Here is a 27,624-nt window from a genome sequence, read left to right on the forward strand (position 1 = left end):
GAAATTTAAAAACTTACTAATAGCTCGAGCCAGATTTCCCGCACGGTACTGACGAGTACCAAATAGGACGAAACCGGTCTACCGTTGGAATTTCTAGCTATTTTATTTAATTTTATTTAATTTTAATTTTATTTAGTTTTTCACTCGGAGATCTATTTGGTCCGAGTTTCGCGTCTTTTTGTTTGCTCGAAGACCTATTGGTACGAGCTATTAGTAAGTTTTTTAATTTCTTCAAATTTGTTTAGGGCTTAGCTTTATTATCCCTTTTCAGTATGGACTAATCTACTTATTCGCAAATTTTATCATCCATTACAATGCAGTCCATAGGTGGTTCCTTTTAACTCAACTCATTATTTAGTTTTGAAAACATCAATTTCGTTGAACTTGATAGTTTGTATTATAATCAATAGTTAAAAAGTTTGTAGATGTGTCATCAGCAAGTGGCGCTAGTGTTTCAATTTGACTTTCGAATTCCAGACTTTTGTTTAGGTGTAGCACCCATAAGTAATTTACGTTAACAGGGAATATCCTCGAACAGTGAGAAAGTGAAAGTAAGCTTGAGACTACTAGGCCAGTGCTTATGTTGCCTTTTTAACTGTCTTACACCATTAGAGCGTTGTTTTCCTACAGTAAAACATGAGGTAAACAGGGTACTGCCTTCATATTATCAGTTAAAGTTAAATAATTATTGGTAGTACGCCTAGCTTCTATAATCGGGTTGACTTATACGTTCTTAGTTAAATAAATACGTTCTAAATATAATTTTACACTTATGAAGTAAAACCCAAAAATGACATGGGTATTTTTTTGAGCTGTATGTTTTCCGGAAAGATTAAATGCGAAACAATTTCCGCTAATCAGAAAAATTAAAAATTCAAGCATATTTTTCTATTTAAGGGTTTTAATTCTAGAATTTGTCTAGACGTTTAGTTTTACTTTTGGACTCGGTAAAATGAGGTTAAAATTTCGTGAAATTTAAATTTCCGAACAATTTTCGGCTAATCATGGAATGAAAACTAGTTTTTTATTCGGAAAAACGCGGATAATTTTTTGGAAAAAATGCCTCGGTAATTTTACGGAAAATTTTCCGACTTTCGACTCTATTATTTTTCATAAGTAAAAGTCTCCCAAGCCTGGACTCGGGTGCAAGCCAAATAACTAACCTAGTGTATTACTACACCTATAATTAAACCAATCAGGAAAACCAACTTATTCATTAACCATATTTTTCTGATGAAACAGTTTAATAAATTAACTATAATATACAGTTTCAGTTCGTACTACATATAACGTGTAGAATGGTAAACGTAATGTAATTGTACGCTTCCCTTGGGCCTTTCAATGAACAAGCTTATGAAATTGGGTGTTTTTGGAGTATGCAATTCCGTCATTAAGTAAGATTAACCGTGATACAAGCAGTCATCAAGCATTTTTCTAATTACGCTGAAAAGTTTAGAGCAACCATTGTAAAAACATTCATTAGCGTGGTAACATATGTTAAATTACGAGGCAGTCCATGTCGGATAACAACAATTAAACGACTAACCGAAATTCATTAGTGGATAAATAATTTGCTTGGTATGACTCTGGTCGTACACCAAAGGCTAAAACGGGAGAAAATAGAAAAAGTGAAATCGACGGGGGAAAAAGAATTCCAAGTTCCATTATATGAACGGGGTTTCGAGGGCGTAGACCGTCTTTCATATTTTGCTGCTCTACAGTAAAGAAGGGCCTAACCAAATTCCCTGCGTTGCATATTTCTACCAACTAGTCGAAGGGCGTGTCCTCCGTTCACTCCATCTAGCGAACGGTAGAAAAAATTCGGGTTTAGCAGGGACCGAAAACTTTCTTGTTTTAAACCATTATATTGTTTGGCAAAACTTTGGTCTCGTTATAAATTATGTTGCTTTTCATAAGCACCGTGGCAAATAATGGGCGATTTGACCAAAACAATTTTAATCCGTTATTACATAACGAAATAAATGTTTTACATGACATTACATTACATAACACTACAAAACACTACATAACATTACATTAAATTACATCATACTACACTACACTACACTACATTACTTTACACTAAATTGCATCACATTACATTAAACTACATTACATAAAATTACATCGCATTACATCATATCTCATTACATTACATAACACTACACTACACTACACCACACTACACTGCAATGCACTACACCACACTACATTACATTACATTAAATTACATTACATTACATTACACTACACTACACTACACTATACTACATTACATTACATTACACTACACTACACTACACTATACTACATTACATTACATTACACTACACTACACTACACTACACTACATTACTTTACACTACATTGCACCACATTACATTAAACTACATTACATAAAATTACATCGCATTACAACATATCTCATTACATTACATAACACTACACTACACTACACTACACCACACTACACTGCAATGCACTACACCACACTATATTACATTACATTACATTAAATAACATTACATTACACTACACTACACTACACTACACTATACTACATTACATTACACTACACTACACTACACTATACTACATTACATTACATTACACTACACTACACTACACTACACTATACTACATTACATTACATTACACTACACTACACTACACTACACTATACTACATTACATTACATTACACTACACTACACTACACTATACTACATTACATTACATTTATGACAGCACTGCATATGGCGGCAAAAGCCATAAAATTTACTCTTTACAACCAGGTTATAGAGAAAAGCATTCTAATAAGGGTTTCTATAGATAATATCAGAATGCATTTAATTATAATTAAGAAGAAAGAATTTATTTCAGCGAACCGCAACTAGCATGTTATAATTTATTTAAAGGAGTGAAATAAAAATGTCACGGGTCTGTGCTTCAATCGCGTTGGAAACGGTAGTTTTAGAGAACCATATTGCATCACAAAATTCAGTTAAATATTAATTCCAAATTATCGGCTTACAAACGTAAAGAATAACAAAATTAGGTTCTATTTCCCAATTTACATTGCAATAATTGAATTAAGGCGTAATTATTAGCTTATACCACCTTATTGCATAAAATTTTAATTCCAAGTTTACACCACATAATTATATTAAATGTAATTTCCAAGTTTATTCCACATAATTGCATTAAATGTAATTTCCAAGTTTACATCGAATAATGGCATTAAATGTAAATTCCAAGTTTACACCGCATTATTGCATTAAGTTTTATTTCCAAGTTTACACCGCATAATTGCATTAATTTTTAATTCCCAATTTACATTCCATAACCAAATAAAGCTATATTTTTCAGTTTTCACTACATCAATAAATGAAGTCCTAATCCCCAGTTTATACCACATAAATAAATACATATTTTATTCCCAGTTTACACCGCACAAATGAGTTAAATCCATATTCCCATTTATTACCGCATAAATGAGTTAAGTTCGAATTCCTATTTTATAACACATAAATAAGTTAAGACCTTATTCGCAGACTACACCACAAAATAAATGAAGATTTTATTCCCAGTTTACACTGCATAAATAAATGAAGTTCATGTTCCCATTTTACACCGCATAAATAAGTTATGTTCTAATTCCCAGTTTACAACGCATAAATAATTTCCATTTTACATTACATAAATAAGATAAATCCGTATTCCCATTTAACATTACATAAATAAGATAAATCCATATTCCCAGTTTACACCACATACATTAGTTAAGTCCAAACTCCCAGTTTACACCACATAAAAAATTAAGACTTCATTCCCAGTTTACATCACATAAATAAATTAAGACTACATTCCCAGTTTACACCACATAAAAAATTAAGACTACATTCCCACTTTACACCACATAAAAAATTAAGAAGTCTACATTCCCAGTTTACACCACATAAAAAATTAAGACTACATTCCAAGTTTACACCACATAAAAATTTAAGACTACATTCCCAGTTTACACCGCATAAATAAATTAAGAAGTCTACATTCCCAGTTTACACCACATAAAAATTTAAAACTACATTCCCAGTTTACACCGCATAAATAAAATAAGTTCAAATTCCCAGTTTACACTGCATAAACAAGTTTAATTCAAACTCCAAGCTTACACCACAAAATAAAAAAGAGTTAATAACCAGTTTACACCGCATACATAAGTTAAATCCTTTTTCCCATTTAACACCACACAAATAAATGAAGCCATACACTCACTTTAAACATATTTACTAAAATAGTGGTAATTAAATTTCCCGAGGGTAAACCGAAAACGGGAAAGGCGAGAAAGGGAATGTAAAAGAACTGACAAAAAAGCGTCTAGCATTTAAAATCGTTTAGAGTTAACCCCTATTTAGTTCGGTCTCAAAGTTAAACCAGACAAAAGTGCTGGGGATAACGGGGGGGGGGGGTTGTTTCCCCAGGGGAAAATGGTAGTTGGGGGGTTTAAAACCGCCTTTAGCCACTATCAACACTCCAGACTGAGAATGCATAATAAATAGATTACCCAGGGTGGCGCAGAGAGCCGCAGAGACTGGACTGTGTATGTCAAAATAATATAGACTGTAACATTAATCTTATCTGTAGGCGCGAAAAGAGACGACTAGGGGCCGTACCTTTCACGGGAGGGAGTTTAAGCCGCCTACGAACGAACCTGAACGTCCACAGACTTCCACGGCACTTTACGAGGCATTTCATCGAGATAACGTGACAGTGTCATCGAAAATCATTCAAGTAGCCGTTCACTATATCTCTTAACCTCTCTATTTATGAGTACGATCACGTATACGTATAAGAAAGGAGACAATGGCGCGCGTAGGGATGATCTACTTTCAATGGACCCCAAAAACCCGAAGGCAGGGGTGTTGCCTAGGAAATGGCCAACGTAGTCGCGGGGGGGGGGGGAGGAATTTACTTCCTATATGAGGCAAGGAGTGTTTATAAGCTTACACCACCTCCCTTTTTGGCGAAATCCGTGGGTATAAAGGAAAATTTATGATTTATAGCTTTTATATTTTATACGTTTTGGGATTGCGTATAAAGCTAGATAACGTATAATAGTAGATTAGTTCGTTACCTAACTGCAAAAACATCGTAACTCTGCTTAGAACATTTTCTAACTTAAAATTTCGTAATATTTCCGATAATTCTCTTTAGTATATTATATTGACGATAGGCTTGAAAATATTATAGGATAATAATTTAATAACTTGTTTTGTAAACATATCGCAACTCTAAAATTCTTAAAGATACGATATCTTTTGTTTAAAAAGGTAGACTGAATTTAAAGTATATTGAAACTATGATTTTTTTATTTAATATTTCAAAGTAAAAATAAAAATAACCTGAACTGGCTTTGGGCGGGGTGTTTGATCCTACAACTCATAACTGTATAGCATTTAATACAACTCAAATACCAGTATAGTATTTAATACAACTCATAACTGTATAACATTTAACACAGTGGCGTAGCCAGAAATTCGTCAAGGGGGGGTCGAAGTATGTGAATGTTAAGAGGGGGGTCAAGAAGGGGGTGGAAATTTAGTACAGTCAAAGGTAGACCCAAGGGGTGGGTTTGGACACGGAAACCCCCCCTTGTCTACGCCACTGATTTAACACCACTCATAACTGTTCAACATATAATAGAGCTCTTAACTGTTCAACATGTAATACAACTGATATCTGTATAGCATATAATACAGCTCATAACTGTAAAGCATATAATACAGCTCATAACTGTAAAGCATATAATACCACTGATATCTGTTTAGCATATAATACAGCTCATAACCGTAAAGCATATAATACAGCTCATAACCGTAAAGCATATAATACCACTGATATCTGTTTGGCATATAATACAGCTCATAACTGTACAGCATATAATACCACTGATATCTGTTTAGCATATAATACAGCTCATAACTGTAAAGCATATAATACCTTTGATATCTGTTTAGCATATACATGTTTTACAACTCAAGCCTGTAAAGCATATAATACAACTAATAACTGTACAGCGTATAATAGTCAAAGACGAGAGAATACCTCGCGAACCATTTAATCAAGTGGCTTAAGCATAAAAAGATAAAAAAGCAAACATTCTCAAGTAATTAAACAATTTTGGAACAGCTATTGAATCTCAATTTCAGCCTCAATAACAGGCGTGACACTCGATTGAAAAAGCCCATTCAACAGCGCGTTATCTCGATTAAACTCGATCCCACTAGATGGTGCCGATGGCCGTTGATGACGGAATGAGAAATTTATCGGAACTAGAGATAAAAAGACGTCGTTTCAGTTCAATCAAATAGTAAATTGAAAATCGAATCTGTTCGTAGAGCAAATTGAATGGTGGCTTGGCGGGAGGAAACGGGGCTATAACCCTCTTCACTGATTACCGATTGGACACTCAATATTCAAGATCAAACTCGACAGATAGCTTCCCGGAGCGACGGAAAACCCCTTTTAATAGATTCGCGTGCCCGATGGTTTGTTTCCATGGCAACTCACGTAAAAGTTGGGTTCGCATTAATAAACTATTCAACTATCGAAGTGCCTCTAGTAATGCACCGAAAAGTAATAACCATATATAACGGGCAACGGCACTGAAAGTCGTGGTTATTTTGGGAGAAAATCGTTGTAACTTAGAGCAAGAATCAAGTGGTGTCACAGTCAATAATTAACCCGGGCAACTCGCTGCGTTCTCTGGTGGCAGGAATATATCTAACCTTGCATCACTTGATCAGCTTGGAACTCTTAGAGATTTATCGCGTAGTTTCGTTTGAGTAGATAAGCTTCAGAATGCCACTACCACAGCGCTGTCGTCAGGCATGGCTTTAAGCAAAAGTTGCTGAAGCTTGCAGCATAAGCTTGTCTGATAAGCTACATGTATTCAAGTTAATCAAAGAAAAACCCCACTCCTGCAACTTCTGTCGTGTTATCATACTCCCTTTCCCGGGGAAGGATCGATGGCTTTACCTCTGAGTGGGTAAAGAATATCGTCCTTGAATGATGAAAACAAACCCTTTAGACGATATGGTCATGATTGTCATTTAGAAGGTTGAGTTTGTCATTTTGAAGGTCAAGATTGTCATTTTGAAGATCGAGATTACAATTTTTAAGGTCGAGATTGGCATTTTGAAGGTTGAGAACGGCATTTTGAAGGTCGAGATTGGCATTTTGAAGTTTGAGTTTGTCATTTTGAAGGTTGAGCTGGCCATTTTGAAGATCGATATTGGCATTTTGAAGATTGAGTTTGTAATTTTGAAGGTCAAGATTGGCATTTTGGAAATCGAAATTGGTTTTTTGAAGATCGAGGTTGTCATTTTGAAAATCGAGATTACAATTTTTAAGGTCGAGATTGGCATTTTGAAGGTTGAGATTGGCATTTTGAAGATCGAGATTGGCATTTGAAGTTTGAGTTTGTCATTTTGAAGGTCAATATTGGCATTTTGAAAATCGAAATTGGTTTTTTGAAGATCGAGGTTGTCATTTTGACGATCGAGATTACAATTTTTAAGGTCGAGATTGGCATTTTGAAGGTTGAGATTGGCATTTTGAAGATCGAGATTGGCATTTGAAGTTTGAGTTTGTCATTTTGAAGGTCAATATTGGCATTTTGAAAATCGAAATTGGTTTTTTGAAGATCGAGGTTGGGATTTTGAACATCGAGAGTACAATTTTTAAGGTCATGATTGGCATTTTGAAGATCGAAATTGGTTTTTTGAAGATTGAGGTTGGGATTTTGAAGATCGATATTACAATTTTTAAGGTCGAGATTGGCATTTTGAAGATCGAAATTGGTTTTTTGAAGATTGAGGTTGGGATTTTGAACATCGAGAGTACAATTTTTAAGGTCAAGATTGGCATTTTGAAGATCGAAATTGGTTTTTTGAAGATCGAGGTTGACATTTGATGATCGATATTACAATTTTTAAGGTCGAGATTGGAATTTTGAAGTTTGAGCTTGCCATTTTGAAGATCAAGATTGGCACTTTGAAATTTGAGTTTGTCATTTTGAAGGTCAAGATTGCCATTTTGAAGATCGAATTTGGTTTTTTGAAGATCGAGATTTCCATGTTGAAGGTCGAGATAGGCATTGAGAAGGTTGAGCTTGCCATTTTGAAGATCGAGATTGGCATTTTGAAGTTTCAGTTTGTCATTTTGAAGGTCAAGATTGCCATTTTGAATTTCGAAATTGAATTTTTGAAGATCGAGGTTGGCATTTTGAAGATCGAGATTACAATTTTTAAGGTCGAGATTGGCAATTTGAAAGTTGAGATTGGCATTTTGAAGATCGGGATTGCAATTTTGAAGATCGAAATTGGTTTTTTGAAGATCGAGATTACAATTTTTTATGTCGCGATCACCATTTACCGAAGAACGCTCATTAAGACACTCGTACAATTTTATTTTAAATTACTAATATGCTTCTTTATTGTTTCTCTAATATCCAAGTATGTTATCTTTTCGCATCAGCTGTTAAATATACGTCACCACATCCATCACTTATATTGGATCAATCTATACTGAATCTACTTGCCAGATCCAAAAACTGTATCATTTAGCAAAGTTCAAAGTTAAGTAACTGCTCACCACATTTTTTGGACTATCTCGGTTCCGAATCCGGTTCCGATTCCTAAATGTTTAATTTATCGGTTCCGGTTTCGGTTCCTGTTATCGAAATCAAGAACCGATAGGATCCGGTTCCTATACGGTTCCGGTGAGTTTTAGTATTCAATTATCTGTAAAGCCAAAATGTCATTAAGTTCATCCAAATTGTCACATACATTTATAATGTATAAAATAGTTACCTCGAAAAAAAATCGGCGAGTTCGAGTTCAAAATTAAATGGGTTTTATCATTTAATGTTTTTGTTTAGCGACTTCCACTACCGCGGATTGAGCCGGATTCTCAGGAAAACATTTTGTGTACGAGCCTGTTTTCACTTTCCCTAAGAAATTGGGAATATGTAGGGGGTGTTTTTCTTTACGGTTTGTATGGTTAGTCATACAGTTTAATTTCTCCTTTTGACTCTGTATAAAGATGGGATTATATGAAAACCCAATATTAGTAAGTTTAATTACTAAATTAGTAAATTTTCAATATGCGCTAGAATGTGGTAAGCAAATTATAGAACCGTTTATAAACCGTTAATTTTAATAAAAAATTCGGTTCTGGTCCCGGTTTAAATTATCCTTTTTTAGCAAATATCTGATCCGGTTCCGGATACAGTTATAATATTTTGATATTATTGGTTCCGGTTGCGGTTCCGGTTCCGGTTCCTAGAATTTACCAGGTTCCTCTCGTTTCTGGTCCCGGTTCCTAGAATTTACCTGGTTCCTCTCGTTTCCGGTCCTGGTTCCAAGAATTTACCAGGTTCCTCTCGTTTCCGGTCCCGGTTCCTAGAATTTACCTGGTTCCTCTCGTTTCCGGTCCCGGTTCCAAGAATTTACCAGCTTCCTCGCGGTTCCGGTCCCGGTTCCAAGAATTTACCAGCTTCCTCTCGGTTCCGGTCCCGGTTCCAAGAATTTACCAGGTTCCTCTCATTTCCGGTCCCGGTTCCTAGAATTTACCAGATGCCTCTCGTTTCCGGTCCCGGTTCCTAGAATTTACCTGGTTCCTCTCGTTTCCGATCCCGGTTCCTAGAATTTACCTGGTTCCTCTCGTTTCCGGTCCCGGTTCCAAGAATTTACCAGGTTCCTCTCGTTTCCGGTCCCGGTTCCAAGAATTAACCAGCTTCCTCTCGGTTCCGGTCCCGGTTCCTAGAATTTACCCGGTTCCTCTCGTTTCCGGTCCCGGTTCCTAGAATTTACCAGATTCCTCTCGTTTCCGGTCCAGGCTCCTAGAATTTACTAGGTTCCTCTCGTTTCCGGTCCCGGTTCCAAGAATTTACCAGGTTCCTCTCGTTTCCGGTTCACGTTCCTAGAATTTACCAGGGCTGCGTTAAGCAGATCTCATCGGACTCACCGATTAGTAATCGGTGACATCGGTTTCCTATTGTATGCTTTTACGCGTTTCCGGTTTTGACGTCACGATGGTCATCGGTTACTCACCGAAGTCATCGGCTGGAAGAGTCGGTTTTTCCGATGACTGACGTCATTACTGACGTAAAACTACTATAAAAGCTACGCCATTTTAAAAAACATCGATGACTGAATAAAAGCGTTCAGCAACTTACGACGTCATTATGACGAAAAAGCTCATCGGTGGAAAATATCAAATCCATCGGGTTTTTTTCCTTTGACTGCCACTGAACGTACCCCAGGTTCCTCTTGTTTCTGGTCCCGGTTCCTAGTATTTTCCAGGTTCCTCTCGTTTCCGGTTCCGGTTCCAAGAATTTACCAGGTTCCTCTCGTTTCCGGTCACGGTTCGTACAATTTACCAGGTTCCTCTCGTCTCCGGTCCCGGTTCCAAGAATTTACCAGGTTCCTCTCGTTTAAGGACAAGGTTCGTAGAATTTTCCAGGTTCCTCTCGTTTCCAGTTCTGGTTCCAAGAATTTACCAGGTTCCTCTCGTCTCCGGTCAGGCCCGTAGCCAGGATTTTTCAGTTGAGGGGGCCCAGCAAATTCCTAAGGAGAGAGTTTGTGGCGTCTGGTTCAAAATGAGTATATATCGCCCTAATATATGTCATAACTACAGTAAAATAGGAACAAATATTCCTAAATATTGAAATAGAAATGATTTAAACATGATAAATTTAGTGGATTTAGAAACATTTACATCGGCTTCTCCTAATCTTTTCCGATATTAATCGGGGCACAACGTTATTGTAAGTGGGCACAGAAACATTTTGAGGGGGCACGATGGGGCACTCACAGATATTTTCTGAGGGGGCACAAATTATTTTTGAGGGGGCCAGGCCCCCTCAGGCCCCCTCGCTGGCTACGGGCCTGTCTCCGGTCCCGGTTCCTAGAATTTACCAGGTTCCTCTCGTTTCCAGTCCTGCACAGAAAAAAAAAGGTGTTTAGATACTAAACACTTTCTTAAACACCAAAATGCAACAGAATATTTATCACGTTTAAAAACGATCATGTTAAGGCGATAGTGGTGACTGTGGTGTTCAGCTTTTTATTAAACGTGTGATTTGCTTCTCCTATTTATCATTAAAACGTGTTAAGATAAAATACGTTCAGAGATTAAACATATTAAATGCTTTTGGCGCTTACAATGAAAACACGTCTAAAGATTTTTAAGATTAGTTTCTTAACATGTTCAAAGGTTCGGGTGTTGTGGTTTAAATCATGTGTTAATTTGCCGTGTACGCCACTCTTTGAGTAGCCATATATTTAAGTGGTTTAATTACGATCTAAAATTACATTGATATTAATTGGCTACGAATTAATGAAACCTACTGCCTATACTGTCGATTTCATTTCTTTAACTGCCTGATTATACTTTAGCGATATTAATTTAAATTATATTTGTGTTAATACGGCCTTAAATCACATCAAAAGTATTGTTATTTTATTAATTTTTAGTAGTTCATATTCAATTATTGATTTATATACATAAGTGTTATTTAATTAGTCTTAATTACCAATAACTTTAAATTATGAGATGATATAGGAACTCGGTCCATATTGTAGTTAACACTATTAATATAACGGTGATTAACGAATATTATTTTTTTTAGAAAAATAGAAAACGAAATTAAACGAAATATATAGACAACGAGAAATATACATTAAACTCGTAACGCAATATACACTTATTAAACATCAGTGTTTAGCATTATGTTTAAAAACCACGAAGTTTAATTTCTAAACATGACCTCTTACCAGCTGTTCCGGTTTGGAACACTACCGGAAAGATCTTGGAAGATTGTTTGAGAAACTCGTTTTATTTAAACAGATCATGTGTTTAAGGAAACAACACCAACTCTTACCCATGTTTAGCTTTCAAACATGTTTAGATGTTAAAAACCTAAACACCTTTTTTTCTGTGTGGTTCCTAACATTTCCCAGGTTCCTCTCGTTTCCTGTTCCGGTTCCGGTAATCCGTTGCATCCGTAATGAAAAAAGCGATATTTTAAGTAACGTGGTCTTCTTGTTTTAATGGAAAAGGCTATTTACTATGCATCCATTAGCACTCCCACCAAAGAGCCAATGACTATATTCATATCCTTTAACTGAACTATTTCCTTGCCCTATTTTAACAAGTTGGGCAAGCATAGACTATTGGATCAATATAATCAAGGAAGTATTAAAGTTAACTGATTATATTTGTGCAGCTTAATGGGGCCTACAGTTAAGACACACCACTCAACGCTCTCTTCTTGTGGGTGGAGATTATCGTCAAAAGATCATGAAAACAAAGGATATGGTTGCGTTTGCATATTTTTAGTTAACGTTTATTCATTCCTATTACACTACTCACCAGGCGCAATTATAGGTGCTTCCATAAATATAAAGTTCGTGCTGACGCGCCTCGACAAACAACTTGTTTTTCGTTATATTTCCAAAGCTGCCATCAAAGTTCTGGCAGCAATGCTCTGAAGTGGGACAAGACATTCAAGAATGATTTTATAGAAATAAGTATAGTTGAATTGTACCTCCTAGCTAATAATAAAAATAATAAAATCGGCTCGGCTAATACCCAAGGCACCATCTTAGGCCCAAGTCTTCTAGCGACTTTTAATGCCTTAAACAGGTGGCCGGGTTACAATGCGTTGGAGACGATTAAGAGACTGCAGACAAATGCGAACAAGGCGTCAGATTCCATCGGTAGTATTCACGTGACGTCATCTTCTTTCCACCCGCCTTCGAAGAACGGCCACCATCTTGAAACTCTCTCTTTCCCTTGTAAATGGAATAGGCTTCCATCAGCGCCGTGAGGGATTTAAAAGTTCTTTCCCAAAAGTTTAAAGACCTCAGCCCATAAATTATCCTGTCCCTTCACCCCTACCCCCCCCCCCTTCGACAAAGCCTTTTAAAGCCACGCCACAGCGCATTGTCCCCCCCCTCCCTTCCCCTCCTTAACACATTATACTTTTGGTCCAGATCGAAGTCGAGGCCCCTTTTAAAACGCCCCCTGTTAGAGAGACCCGGTTGACAAATTGTGGAGCCCAACTTTTAAAGCAGCCCATCGCTAGAAGAATCGGAAAAAAAAGCTTGAAAAATTCATAAAAATTTAAAGAAGATTTTTGTAGAAGATAGAGAACTATGCGAAGATACCTACCACCTCACTCCCGAGGATAATGCAGTATATAAAATGGACGCTATTAATAATACTTAGGATATCAAGTTTGTGATATACGACTCGGGACTTAAACGTATTTGGTATCTTTTTTGGGGAGTTTAAAGCAAAGCTAGCATGCGTAAAAAAGCGTTTGACTGATTTTTCAAAATATCCGTTTAAAATTATTATATTCTAGTCACGATAGGCGAGCAGAAATTCAAATAAAGCAGTAAATTGAATTCCAAAAATGAATCTCAAAATGGTCTAATTACGTTTTATACATCTTATAGAAAGTTCCCGAATCCCGATAAATTAATTCACAACCGCCCTTTCTTTAAAATAAGCTGCACTTGCTAAACTGGTTTTTATGTAGCTCATACGTCACGAAATAGGTAGAAGTTCAGTTCAGTTACAATTAAAAAGATGGTGCCACCTATTAGCAGCAAACACAGTTAACCTTTAAACACGCTAACGCAGTGTTGTGTACAAATTTCATTGGACGAGCTTTTACGCTGAGCGTTTTACCGAAAGGGGGAAGAAAATTTCCGAATTTTTCCCTCGTGACGGTAGCAGGCGCTAAAGCGTCTAACCAATAAAACATGTACACAAGAAAATGCACGACTTTTGACGGGCTGCGTTCTCCTTGTGTGGGTGCTGTGTTTGTTGCTCCTAGGTGCCACGTTGAATTTACCTCTTATGTCTAGGGCTTCTCGTAGTAAAAACTCATCGTTCCTCGCCCGTGACGCAGAAGCAGCATCAAAACCAGAAGGTCAATGATACTTTATAGAAAGGCGAATTTTCTTACTGGAAAACACCCATGTATAGGTGCGATTTAAATGGTTTTATTTATGCTAAATACTAAACAATTTAAATGTATTTTGAGGTAAAGAATAAATATTTCGTGAATTATTGTTAAAATAATTTTTAAGCTGTTTTATGTAAAAATATAAACAAAAGGAAATTGAAGAAACAATTCGTCATACAAAAAAAAGCAGAAAAATTTAATATATTCACGGTTCTTAGCTAATTTAAAAAGTCTACGTTTTGGAATGTTTGGCGCCATTCTGGTTAGACTTCGAGTTTTGTACAATTGTTGAATTGTTTCAAGAAAAGCGAATTTAGCTAGCAGTAGTGATGATACCTTTCCCCCCTAAAATTGCATTGGTTCATACAAGTAAATATAAATTATTAGTCCGAGTCACCTAGATATCGTAGACGGTACTGTCTACTTTTAGGCGTTTTGCCTAGAATCCAGAGTAGCACTCCTATTTATCTCAATTCAGTATAAAACTGCTAAAAGATAAAAATAATAAAAACAGATTTACACGTATTTTTTATTTCCGTTCTGGAATATCTATTTACGATAAAATCATCAACCTAATTATACAACTTCAAAAAGTAACCTCATGTTTCAGATCAATTCATATTAAAATCAAAATATTATATTAATTCCATCGAGACCCGAAATATCGATTCATTCATTTTAAATCAATTGAGAGCTAGAAAATCGAGGAATTGAATTTAATCATTAGATCCCTGGAAAATCTCCAATAAATAGATCAATTCAATTCAAAGAAACCCAATAAATAGATCAATTCACTTCAAAGAAACCCAATAAATAACCTAAATCAATTCAAAGAAACCTAATAAATAGCGTTAATCATTTCGAAGAATCCCAATACATAGCCTAGATCAATTCAAAGAAGCCCAATAAATCACCTAAATCAATTCAAAGAAACCTAATAAATAGCCTAATTCAATTCAAAGAAAACCAATAAATAGTGTAAATCATTTCGAAGAATCCCATTAAATAGCTTAGATCAATTCAAATAAAATAAATAAATTGCCTAAATCAATTCAAAGAAACCCAACATATAGCCTAGATCAATTCAAAGGAGCCCAATAAATAGCCTAAATCAATTCAAAGAAAACCAATAAATAGTGTAAATCATTTCGAAGAATCCCATTAAATAGCTTAGATCAATTCAAATAAAATAAATAAATTGCCTAAATCAATTCAAAGAAAACCAATAAATAGTGTAAATCATTTCGAAGAATCCCAATAAATAGCTTAGATCAATTCAAATAAACCAAATAAATAGCCTAAGTCATTTCAAAGAAATCTAATAAATAGTGTAAATCATTTCGAAGAATCCCAATAAATAGCTTAGATCAATTCAAATAAAACAAATAAATAGCCTAAATCAATTCAAAGAAACCCAATGAATAAACGAAATCAATTCAGATAAACTAAATAAAGACTTCAAACCAATTCAAAGCATCCTTTTATATATAAAATTGTGTTAAATTCAATTAAAACTTATAATTTAGCAAAGCGCATATAAGCTTATCCACGAAATTTAATTCAAATCATTCTAATGAAGAACAACTGTATAAAAAAAACATACAATTGAATTATAATGAACTCTGTTAATCATCTAATTCAATTAAAAATCCAAAAATCAATTAAAAAAATAATTAACGACAGTTAACCAAATTCAGTGGTAGCAAAAATAAGCATGGTAATAAATCAACTCAGGAGTAACTATCAAAATTAAAAAGTAGCATATACAAAGGTGAAAAAATATTTTAAAGACCTTTAAAAATGGCTCGTATTAAAGACTTGGATTTTTTCTTTTATTTCTCGACGGCGAAAGAGAAATATATTATGGTTTTATGGTTTTAGAGGTCTTTCAAAATGCTTAAAGGAAAAGCCCTCGTCTTAGGCTCGCTTGGTAAGAAAACGGGTGGGGCTAAATTGGGGCCATTAAAGACGACCGAGCCACGGGAAGGGGGGGGGGGGTGAGCATTGGGGGTGGAGGGTGGCGGGGTTAAGCCCCAACGATGCTTCAAACTGAGACTATATCGATTTAGGGTGTGATAGGAACTAATTATAACCAAAATGAAACAGTACCAAGAAATCCAATAGATCATATTTCATAGCCGAAAGACGGCGGTGGGTAAACCCCCTTTTTGGCAATTTCTAATGAGTTGGGGCTCTTAAAGCTCCCTTAGTCCCGGCTTCAACGCTACCAAGTTCGCTAGATCTATCCGGTAAAAAGGACTAACGTACGATCACAGTAAGTCCGTACCGCGTTAACGACATATTAAACTTAAGTACCGGCTAAGCCTTGTCCGTACTTAGTAATGGAATATTTATAATTTTTTTTCTAAAGGGTGATTGAAGAGCAGTAAGGTGTATTTAGCCAAATGACTAAAATTTATTCTTCTTTTTTTTTGTTAAGTTCGTAAGAAAGAAACCGAAGGAGGCGCTCAAAACGTAGCTTATAAAATCGCCCGAGTAATTATGGCGGATCCATTTGCTAAGCCTCGGTCATTTAAAAACCGTTAAGGAAATACTTCAAAAGCGCCCTCTCGTGAAAGGACTTAAAATCACCTTTTTTCTATAAGATATTATTGAAGAAATATACCCTCTCTCTTGGGTTCCTTGGTAAGAAAATGAAACCATTTAATATTTAAAAGCGTACCTATCTGTCATATTTTTTGTTATACATCGTATATCGACTAGTAGGTTTTCGTGCTTGGTTAAAGGGTATTGCATTACGGAAACTAGGTTTAATATAACAAACGTGGGCGACCACATTGAGTAGGTGGTCTAGGCTCTAAAATTCTTCCACGTTTTTACAATCACCCTATCGGTTTCGCTGGAATGCGTTCCTAATTTTTAGTACGAAGGCGCCATAATGTTTTGCTAGATTTTATAATGCATAGCAGGGGCGGATTAAACCTTTCGGCGCCTTTAGGCACAGAGAAATTTGGCGCCCCATGGCATTGGTCAGCTTAGGAGGGGCGTATCGGTTTTTAATAAATAAATAAATATATTTTAGTTTCCCCAATCCTTTTCGGCGTTATTTTGAGTAGGGGCAAGCCAAGTACATGGACCGTGGGGGCTTTATCAGAGTTTTTGCGCCCCTAGAAAAATGGCGCCCTAGGCACGTGCCTACTTTGCCTAATGGTTAATACGCCCCTGATGCATAGACATTATAGACAATTTTGGTCTAGACTAGTAATCAAAACGTGGAAGAATTGCACTACGTCCACCATTTTTGATCACCTAACTAAGATTTTAGGTAGTTATTTCCGAAAATTATGCTCATTCATACGCAATTCGAGAAGATTTCGCTAGATTTTAAATATTGTAATGCTTAAATTATACTAGTTCCTTCGATTACTTTTTAAACAACCCATTGTATACAGTGTAATAACGTTAAAGGAAAAGTCCAGGTTGGGTAAAACTTGGGTCTATTTGAAAGATCATGTTTAAATATACTCAAAAATATCAGTCGTAAAATTGTATTTTTTTTAATGACGAGAAATTAATTTTTAAACGAGCGAAATTTACCCGCCAAGCGAGCTGCCATTTTCTTTCGCCTTCCCTCCGCAGACCGCACGCGGAGCAAGCGCGCGCAGGGAACAGAGCGCTGTTATAGCGCGAACAGCGCGTGATTAAAGTCCTAAAACGTCACCGCGAAACCAAATGGCAGATCGCTTGGCGCGTAAATTTCGCTCGTTTAAAAATTAATTTATCGTCATTAAAAAAAGATACAATTTTACGACTGATATTTTTGAGTTTATTTAAACATGATCTTTGAAATAAATCCAAATCTTACCCAACCTGAACTTTTCCTTTAACCTATTTATTTTTTATAAATTCCATTTATAGTATTGTTATGGCTCTAAAAAATACTGTACTCGCATACCTCACTTTAGCTAAATACAACAAATCTATTCTGCAACCTAAAGAGTGTGATAGTGCATCTGTTGCAGAACAGATTCACATTAAGGCGCGAAACAATGTTGAGCCAGGCTTTTCAGAGGTAGAACCTTTGAGGTATAAAGAAATTTATTGACTACCTACAAACAGCAATCATAACCGTGTTGAGCCAAACAAATTTTACGCCGACATTATTTACAAAAAACTCCTCCAAACAACAAACGATGAATATGGACTAACAAATATTTTGTTATTTTGCAGTTTATGGCCTAATTACGTCAGCGCACATAACAACCTGGGAACCTTATTGGTGGATCTGGAAGAGGCGGAGCTTCACTTCAAAACCGCCATGTGGCTGGACCCAAAGCACGCCAGAGCTCATTATAACTTGGCAGCACTCTACAGGTAAAAGACCAAAATATAGAAATACTAGGCTATCTGAGAGCAATAGTAAAGGAAGTAACTAATGGAAATCCTCCAGTGTTTTTACATTACACTGAGCTGTTACGTATTATTACTTAAATTATTATTTTAATTTAAAATTGAATTGATATTTTATGACTTTCTTCAATTTGGCTCTCAGATTTATTTTTTTCAAAGCTCAAACTTAAAATCGAGTAAATGTATATAATGTACTTTGTGCATTAGTCTTAGAATCGTAAATTACGAAAAACTTCAAAATAAATCTGCATCATTCTTATTTTAAATTGAATTTAAAATATTGAAAAGACTTTGGAATCTCATTTAATCGGAGTTAACAACTCGGAAGGCAAACTTCTTTGAAGCATTACACAATTTAATATGCTTCTATTTGAAACTTTCGAGTAATACCATTTTGAAATCAGGTTTATCAAAGTTTAATATCAAAATAGTATAAAATGCAAGGAGTATTTCCTAGGTTTTCTTATGAATGTCCCCCTTTAAATTAGGCCAACATGTTCAGCGGTTTGCCTACCACCAGGGTATTTGTGCTCCACTAAGTTAATTTAAAAGGGGACAGGCAGAAAAAAACCTAGGCCTTTAAGCAGATTTTAAGTCTGTTTTCGAATTTAAGGATACATTTTGTACTTAAGTGTATATTTCTTAAGGTTAAACCTGCGAATGTTTTGTTCTGAAAATTGGCACTAGATGGAGCGTTGTATTGCCGTGTTAGAAGGAAAGTTCGAACTTTCACGCGTGTTAAATATCATCTTATATATAAATCCATAGCAAAGAAAGTAAAACAAATTAAATTAAATTAATGTTTAGAAATAACATTAGAAGTGATATAGTTAATGTTTAGAAATGTTGAACGCGTTAATTGGAATGTTTTCCAGGCGATATACGAGTTAAAAAAAATGGGTGAAACACTTAATAAAATATTTTTTTAAAGTTTCTTTATAAGATGAAATCGAAAATGAAATTCCTGTTGAATATAGTCTAATATCGTTTAAACTAAGCAAACGAAACCCCAACCTTCTATTTTAGCGCAGTTGAACGAAAAATTAACAAATACTGCAAACATTGAGTAATTAACCCATATTTGGTATTTTTAAAGATAAAAATGAGAGAGTTAACCAAAAATTGTATTCCTCTAAAACCTATAATGCAGTGATTCCCAAAAGGTGTTCCGCGGAACCCTGGGGTTCCATGGAAGGGTCACAGGGTGTCCGAGAATTTGCAGCGCGGCCATTTTTGTTTGTGTCCAGAGTCTTTTAAGATAAGTAAAAAAAAATGAGTTGGGGTTCCGCCAGCATTAGGTGGATAATTTAGGGTTCCATAGCAAAAACAAATTTGGGAACCACTGCAGTGCATATTTGGAAAAAAGACGTTCTTAATTTACGTTTATTCCCATTCGACCGAAATCCCATTCGACCGAAAGAATTTTAAAATGTAGCCCAATTGGCGGGGTGATTTGGTATTTTATTTATAAGGTATGTACTATCGAAGATCCATGTTTAGGTTAGGTTAGGTTAGGTTAGGTTAGGTTAGGTTAGGTTAGGTTAGGTTAGGTTAGAGTTGGTTAAGTCGAATGGGACACATAAAAGCATTCGGTCGAATGGGACACATAAAAGCATTCGGTCGAATGGGACACATAAAAACCGCACGTTTCGGCGGAATTCGGTCGAATGGGACACCTCAAAAACCGCCTTCGGTCTAATGGGATTTCGGTCGAATGGGACTAAAGCTTAATTTAAGCTCCTACAAAATTGATTTAAAGGGTTCAAAGTGTTTTACATTACTCAAATAACAGGTTCACCTACCGAATTTATCAGCCAATATTTTTTGAATAATGCAATTTGTCTATGGCGAGGGGTGGAGGGGTTAAAGAGTGTTGTAGATTTCAGCCCTCCACATTCCAGGGCATCATTGCTAACCTAGTTAAAAAATAGAGTACTAAGTAATTCAACACCTACAGGCTAACAAATGACTGGCTCCGAGTGAAGCAATAGTCTTTTTATCTTCGTCACCTCGTATAGCGAACCCTTTCTCGCTCGTAAATTTAAAAGAAATCGTAAAAAATAAAAGGGGTTCGCGCTTTTATCGGTCACCAGGGGCTCCCTCCCCTTACCCCCATGATTGCTTCGTTGTGGCGAATGAGAAAACCTCCGCCAGATCATTAGAGTCGATTTTGTTAATTTGTTTAAAAGAGGGAAAACACCGCGGTCGCCCCCCGTATCACACGGCTGGCCACCTTTGACAGATCCACAAATGCCCGTTTCAAAAATGCATCCCCCAATCAGCCTTCATTCTCTGAGTGTTAAACGATTGTCTCCGGCACTAGGTGGCGCTGTAAAACTGATCGTCGGCGAAATTTAAAATTGGAAAAATCCTATTGATTTTCTTTTATTTCCATTTTAGCCGGAAGGTGGTTCTGAGTGTTAGGATTTTTTTTTCGTTTCACTTTTACGAAGTTTTCCAAAATAGATCTTTAAACAATAATCGATATTTAGTAATAAGGTTTGAAGTAAAGTAGGCATTTTGAAAAATGAAAAGGACATTTATATTTTATTTTTAAAGTGATTGGATTTAGATACTTTTCGAAACTTGTTCAAAATAAGCTCGTTATCAACGTTATAGAGTTATAGTTTAAAGTAATGCCTAACAAGATACAAAAAGTAGTGTTTCCAAAAAGTAAATTTTTCCAATACCAAAGGACCAAAGTAAATAATATTTGCTAGAGCCTAATATTTTCCAATAGTAGCTTATAAAGCAACATAACGTGTAAAAAAATAAAACCAACTAGCTTATTTGAAATTTTTAAACTATTTATTTTGAAGTATTAACATTATAGTTCAATTAACAAGAATACAACAAATATAGTCAATTAACATGACGGATTTAAAAATTTTTAATCTGATTTTACGTTATGTGACATGCCCGTAAGGGGGAACATGTAGCACGACCTAGTTCAAAGAATGTCCGCCTGGGGCACTGCCGTACATTGCTAAAGTTACTACTTTGCACCACTTGGCAAGACCTGGGGTAGCGGAGTGGTTAGCACTTTCGCCTCGCAACAAGAGGAGCCGGGTTCGATCCCAGCTTGTGGCACAACTCCTTCTGCGCTGAGTTGCAAGTTCTCTCCCCACTGGTTTAAAGGGTTTTCCCCCGAGATCTTCGGTTTCCCCTTCCATAAAAACTGGTTGAGGTTAACGGTAATAGTTAGTGTAGGGAGCTGTTGGCTCATGTTACTTGCGGGGCTTGCCACCACCCTTCTACGCATTGTAACCCGGCCACCTGAATAAAAAGGCTCAATGACTTAGGCCTAAGTTGGTGTCTTGGGTAGCTGAGATGCGTCGCAAATTCCATTAAATCGTAGAATTAAATTACTTATTTATTACATATACGATTAATTTAATTTAAAATTTATTTCTAGGCGCCGTAAACAGCCGGAAGTAGTCCTATGGTTACTAAACCGAGCCATCGAACTGGACCCCGAACTGGATGAGGCATACGCCCTTTTGACCTCGATGTACGCTGAAAACCGGAAAGGTCAAGTCACGACACTGGACACCAAAGAAAAACTAACCACTGGTAAGTATATCCATTTACAATAATAGTATAAGCTGCTACTAATATATTTTGGAACTCTAGAACAAAACCTTTTCAGTTGTTTTTATAGATTACTAAGTATACAACGTCTTTAGAACCTTTTAGAGCAATCATAAACGTTGTCTTTAGATGAACTTTGAATAACTTAAGGGGTATAGAGCCTATAAAGTCTCTAAAAAACGTTCGAAATTTTATTTAAACGTCTATTGAGTACCCTAAAGACTCTAAAACACTACAAAGTCTCTGTAGATCTTTCAAGCATTTATTTGAATGACTGTAGAATACTCTAAAGGCTTTTGAGAACTAAAACGTTGCTATAAATCTTAAAAAAAAATTTAAATGTCTATAAAATACCCTTAGAGCTGTAGAACTCTATAAAGTATCAATAAATCTTTCAATAATTTTTAAAAGGTCTATTTAGTGATATAATAAAGAAGATTTTTTTAAATTTTTAAAGAAACATTTTAAGGTGTTAAAAGTATCTTTAGATCTTTCAGTAATTTTTTTAATGTCTGTAGAATAATCAAAAGGCTATAGAACCCGATAAATTCTCTATAGAGCTTCAAAGTATTATTTAAGCTGTTCATAAAAACTTTATTTATTTTGTTATTGAAGCTATCTACCAAAACTTAATGTACTAGTTTCTTCAACCTGCCTACAAAAACCTGATGTACTAGTTTCATAAACCTCTCTTCAAAAACTTTACCTACTACTTTCATAATGCCATGAAAAAAGGAAGTGAACATTTTCTACTTTTATTAAAACGCCCAGTAGTGGGCTCTCGGCGTCCGTGTAGAACACTTCTCCAAGTTAATTAATAATCCAATTTGAAATGGGCCGGCTTAGCAATTGGTACTAATAACAATTTCGTCTAATATTATCCTGCTAGAATAGCTCCATCGGTGTTAATTTGTTTCCGAAATCGAACGTAAAATCATTTGCATATATTAAAGGCGACGCTATTTACACGACCATTTACACGACCATAGCAATTTAGTACCAGCTTAAATAGTCATACGAATAACGAGCGATATATAAGTTAGGAATTTGCGAGTGTACTTCGAGACCCTACGAACTCGTCCAAATGGGAGGCGTCAACAAGGGAGGCTAGAAATTTAGTTTAAACCAAACTATATTAATAGAGCAGAAACGACATATCGCAATTACATCGAATTCCCTTTTGGCCTGTAATTAATGGGCCCTGCGTATTTGCACGCTGCCACCGTAAATGAGGCGGAAGTTAGGCATGGACTTTCCGTACGCAGATACAACTTTATTGGAAGGCCTTATTAATTATCTTATTTAAAAGGAAAACCTGGTGATAATTTTGATTGAACACCGTTTAAATTTTTTGAAAGTCAGAGGCGTAGCAAGGGGGGGGGGGATCAGATGGCACATACAATTTTATGTTTTGGTTTTTTATTGAATTGTATGATCTCCAGCCAATGAAACTAGATCCAAGCTACGTCACTGTTTAAAGTTAAGGCCTAGTGTTTAGCTGATTAAAACGAGAGTCAGATCACTTAACATTTCCGTGTCCTACACTCTTAAAAAAAGGGTGTTTAAATGGTATAGTAAGGGTGTAAAATCTGTAAAAAAACACTCTTGAATGTTAATTTAAACGCCCTAAAGGTATTTTTATTGTCCCAAATTAAAAACTTGAAAAGGTGTATAAAGGGTGTTATATTACCCCGTAAATTGAGTGATTTAACACCTGGTAAGGGTGTAGCTCCCTTAAGGCAGTAGTTTAGTACCCTAAAAAGAGTATTTTAACACTTTAAAGGGAGTATTGTAGCACCCTTACGGCAGTAGTTTAGAACCTTAAAGGGTGTAGTTAAAAACTTTAAAGGGAGTATTATAGAACCCTTAAGGGAGTATTGCAGAACCCTGAAGGGGGTAGTGTAACACCCTGAAGGGAGTCGTTTGGTACCCTTAAAGAAGTGGTCTTGTACCCTAGAGGGAGTAGATAATAACCCTAAAGGGAATAGTTTTATACCACAAACTGTTAACAAAGGAACCAAAACGGAGGACATAAGCACCCCAAACAGTGTAAATAAACACCCTAGCAGGAAAACTGCTTTTTAAGGTGTAGAATAACATCCTTTATAAACCTGTTAAGGTGGAAAATATGGGACAAGAAAAAACTCTTAAAGGTTTGAAAATACACCCTTTTTTAAGAGTGTAGTACTCATTATTAAATTATTTAAAATTTGGCATCATTAAATCAGTTCAATAATCAAAACAAAAATGTATAACAAAAATATTTTTTAGTAAGGACTAAATTAATAATTATTTGGTTATCTTAGTTATCAGTTAAAACGTTAATCATAAATGCATCATTTCAAATATGATTAAATAACTTCAATATCAATTATCAAAAAAATCATAATAATTACATCAGTTTTATCATAACTACATAATTTTTCACAAATAATTTATTTCGACATTGTTTAATATTCACTATTGAATAATAACTTAATAATTTACATCATAATTAAATAATTTATTTTATTTATAATATAATTAAATTTATTTAAATCATTTTTTAATTATAATTACTTTTTAGCTTTTTAATGCTGTGCTGATAAACATATACGAACGAGCATCCGGTGATTGTAGACCATTGGACCGAAATCCCATTCGTCCGAATGTACCATTCAACCGAATTCCAATCGACCGAAAACCGCGTTTTGCGCGGTTTTCATTCACTATACCGTTAGTGATACATATTTATATATCATAGGTTACGTGACGATAGTATATCTAATTTGGACTAAACTATGTCTTAAATATTTATTATTTCGTACCGACGTGTATTTTTAGACCTTTTTCCCTGGAAATTTTATATTTTCCGGGTTTAATTTTGGAAAATAACCTTGATAAGACCCGACGTGAAATAGTTCCCTACCATATCTAACCTAACCCAACCTAACCTAACCTAACCTAACCTAACCCAACCCAACCCAAACTGAACTAACCTAACCTAACCTAACCAAACCCAACCCAACCTAACCTAACCTAACCTAACCTAACCCAACCTGAACTAACCTAACCTAACCTAACCCAACCTGAAGTAACCTACCCGAAGTGAAAACGAACCAGATTTAAATTTCCCATTCAACTGAATCCCGCCATGTTGGGCTATAAACGAAAATACTTTTCGGTTCAATGGGATTCGGTCGAACGGGATTCGGTTCAATGGTATACAACCGCATCCGGTACATGATGTTATCATAATCTTAAAAGAACAATTATTGTTTATCTGTAGAATTTGCATTTAAGAATTTCTTATTTCTATTGAACGAGTTTGAACGAACTAAAATAATATTTTTAATCCAAACAGAAAAATGGCTGAGGTCAAGCCAACGTCAAGCGAGGTCAACCGCGTCGGAAGGGGTCATCAACCAGACGGCGGGTTCAGCCAATCGGCCGACGTCGAGCGCCCTGCTCTATCCAATGAGCGTGGGTAAAGGAGAACGCGTCGTCAAAAGATAACGCGTACGTCACTCGATGACGCAATATATTGGGGCAATACCAAAAAGAAATACCAAAGTTTGAAAAAAAAAAAACAATATAATAATCGGAACAATTAACGGAAATATTTAAACAAAATATAACGCGCTTGTATATTTCTACTCGGGATTAAAAAATAATAAATAAAACAAAAAATATATTATTATAAAAAAGAAAATGAAAAAATGAAAAAACAAGAGTGATTTTTGGTGACGTTTTTAGCTCAAACCAATGTGATAGCGTTTTACTGTATTTATTGAATAAAAACGTTTTTTGTAGAACAAAATCATTTCGTTTGTCGAGTTTGCTTATTTCGTCAATAGATCCTTTGTAGGTGTCATTATAATTCGTGATTCCCATTTTCATCTGTTGACGAATATCTGTATCTACTTCTTATCCTCAAAATATGTATATGTTCCCTTTATCCTTCCTATTCGAAAATATCTAAAATTTATATTTTAAAGCTATTTTTCTTCTATAAAGCATTACATCTTGACATGTTAACATAACGTTAAATGTCGTAAGCCCCATTTTCATGCTCGCTGGTAGCGGGTAAAAATCGACAAAATCCGCTTCAGCTATACACTTTTTCCACTTTCCGCGTCGATCTGTTTCAAACAGATATTTTAGCTTTATTTTCACGCTTGCGAGTGGCGGAAGCGAATTTTGACGATTTTTATCCGCTACCAGCGAGCATGAAAATGGGGCTTAATGTGATATCTTGGATAAAAAACGGGTTATAAATGGAGTTATAGATTTTTATTCGGTTTATTCATATTACTGGGAATCAGCTAGCGGTTTTCGGCATATGGTTAGAAAAATAAGTTTAAAGGGAATATAACCTTTGGTATTTGGTGTGGACAAAAAACATTTGCCGCTTTGGCCGCTCTTACCTTAGGCTTTAGAAATTTTTTGCGCCACTGTACAAGGTAATTTAAAAAATTGAAGATTACTACGCAAATTATATTCCCTTTATGATTGCTATACAGTTGAAAAACATTTTGTGGTTATCAGACGAAGTTCGTTTTGTAGAACTAATTCAAATGATTTATTAAAATTAAATTAATAAAGGATGATCATTATTTTAATGAATGTGAAACGCTCAACCATAGACCATTAAATCCGCCGAGGGACTGGTATTGTTGCCACTGTTTGAAAGTCAAAATTCCTATTGCTGGATAGTAAATTTCAGTGGAATTCCCACACCCCTATTTAGCCCCGCCCACAACGAAAACTCAACGGAAAGCATGCCATAATTTTAAAAATGTTTGGAAAATGAACTTCTTAAAATTAAATTTTATTGAAATTACAATTTTTAAATATTTTGGTTGTTAGTCCTTTGCATTTTTTGATTGAAGTATTAGGAGGTGCCTCCTTTATATTACTTATAAAATCCCAAGATGTACGAAAATACACAGCTCTAGATAATTTTGAGCTTTCTATTGATAGTCAAATTTAAAAAAAACCTAGGATAAATACCCGCAGACATAAAAATGCACAACTAAATCTACGTTTTAGAAAAATAATAACATTTTCCTCACAGAGCCTAAATTTACCCTAAAAATTCCTACAATATGGAAAATTTCCCACAATCTGGCAACACTAACTGGTTGTATTATGTTGTTTATGTATATTGTAAGAGGGCGCCACTCTTCAGGGAACTCTGGGACTACCTCGTGTCATCCACATGATAGCAACGTGACACCTCAGCCAGAGGGATAACACACTGTTGATCACGCGAGGCTTGGACGTTAATAATCAAGCTAAGCATTATAATAATATTGTCTAAACTATTTGAATCTTTAATACTTTCTAAACATTGTCAATATCTACAAGGCCATGAACTACAACACACAATAAGACTCACAGTTAAAAAGTTATCCACACGATTGATCATATTTAATATGTGCTGAAACGGGTAAGAAGAAATAACAAAATAATTATTATCATCCTCAAACAAAATTTCTCAAGTAGTGTTGTTTAAATGGTATCTTCCCATTGCGCCGAATCCCATTAGACCGAATTCCGCCCATGTTTTTGATGAAATTAGCCCAAAGGCGGGTTTTTGTATTTTTCTAATCGACAGACGCAATATTCACAATT

The 27,624-nt window shown here is 35.5% G+C and overlaps 1 protein-coding gene across 1 annotated transcript in view; it reads left to right on the top strand.

Moving 5' to 3' along the window:
• Nucleotides 1-25,728, top strand: part of LOC149958548 (protein O-mannosyl-transferase TMTC1-like) — a 168,129-nt gene extending 142,401 nt beyond the window's left edge. The window contains exons 11-13 of the mRNA XM_090165914.1: nt 18,238-18,381; nt 21,833-21,990; nt 25,352-25,728. Coding sequence (XP_090022040.1) covers nt 18,238-18,381; nt 21,833-21,990; nt 25,352-25,503 — 454 coding nt within the window. The 3' untranslated portion in view covers nt 25,504-25,728. The remainder of the gene's footprint in view (nt 1-18,237; nt 18,382-21,832; nt 21,991-25,351) is intronic.
• Nucleotides 25,729-27,624: the final 1,896 nt, after the last annotated feature.

Source organism: Leiobunum rupestre, chromosome 2 (assembly GCF_980474605.1).
Source record: "Leiobunum rupestre chromosome 2, qqLeiRupe1.1.hap1, whole genome shotgun sequence".
NCBI classification, from domain to species: Eukaryota; Metazoa; Arthropoda; class Arachnida; order Opiliones; family Sclerosomatidae; genus Leiobunum; species Leiobunum rupestre.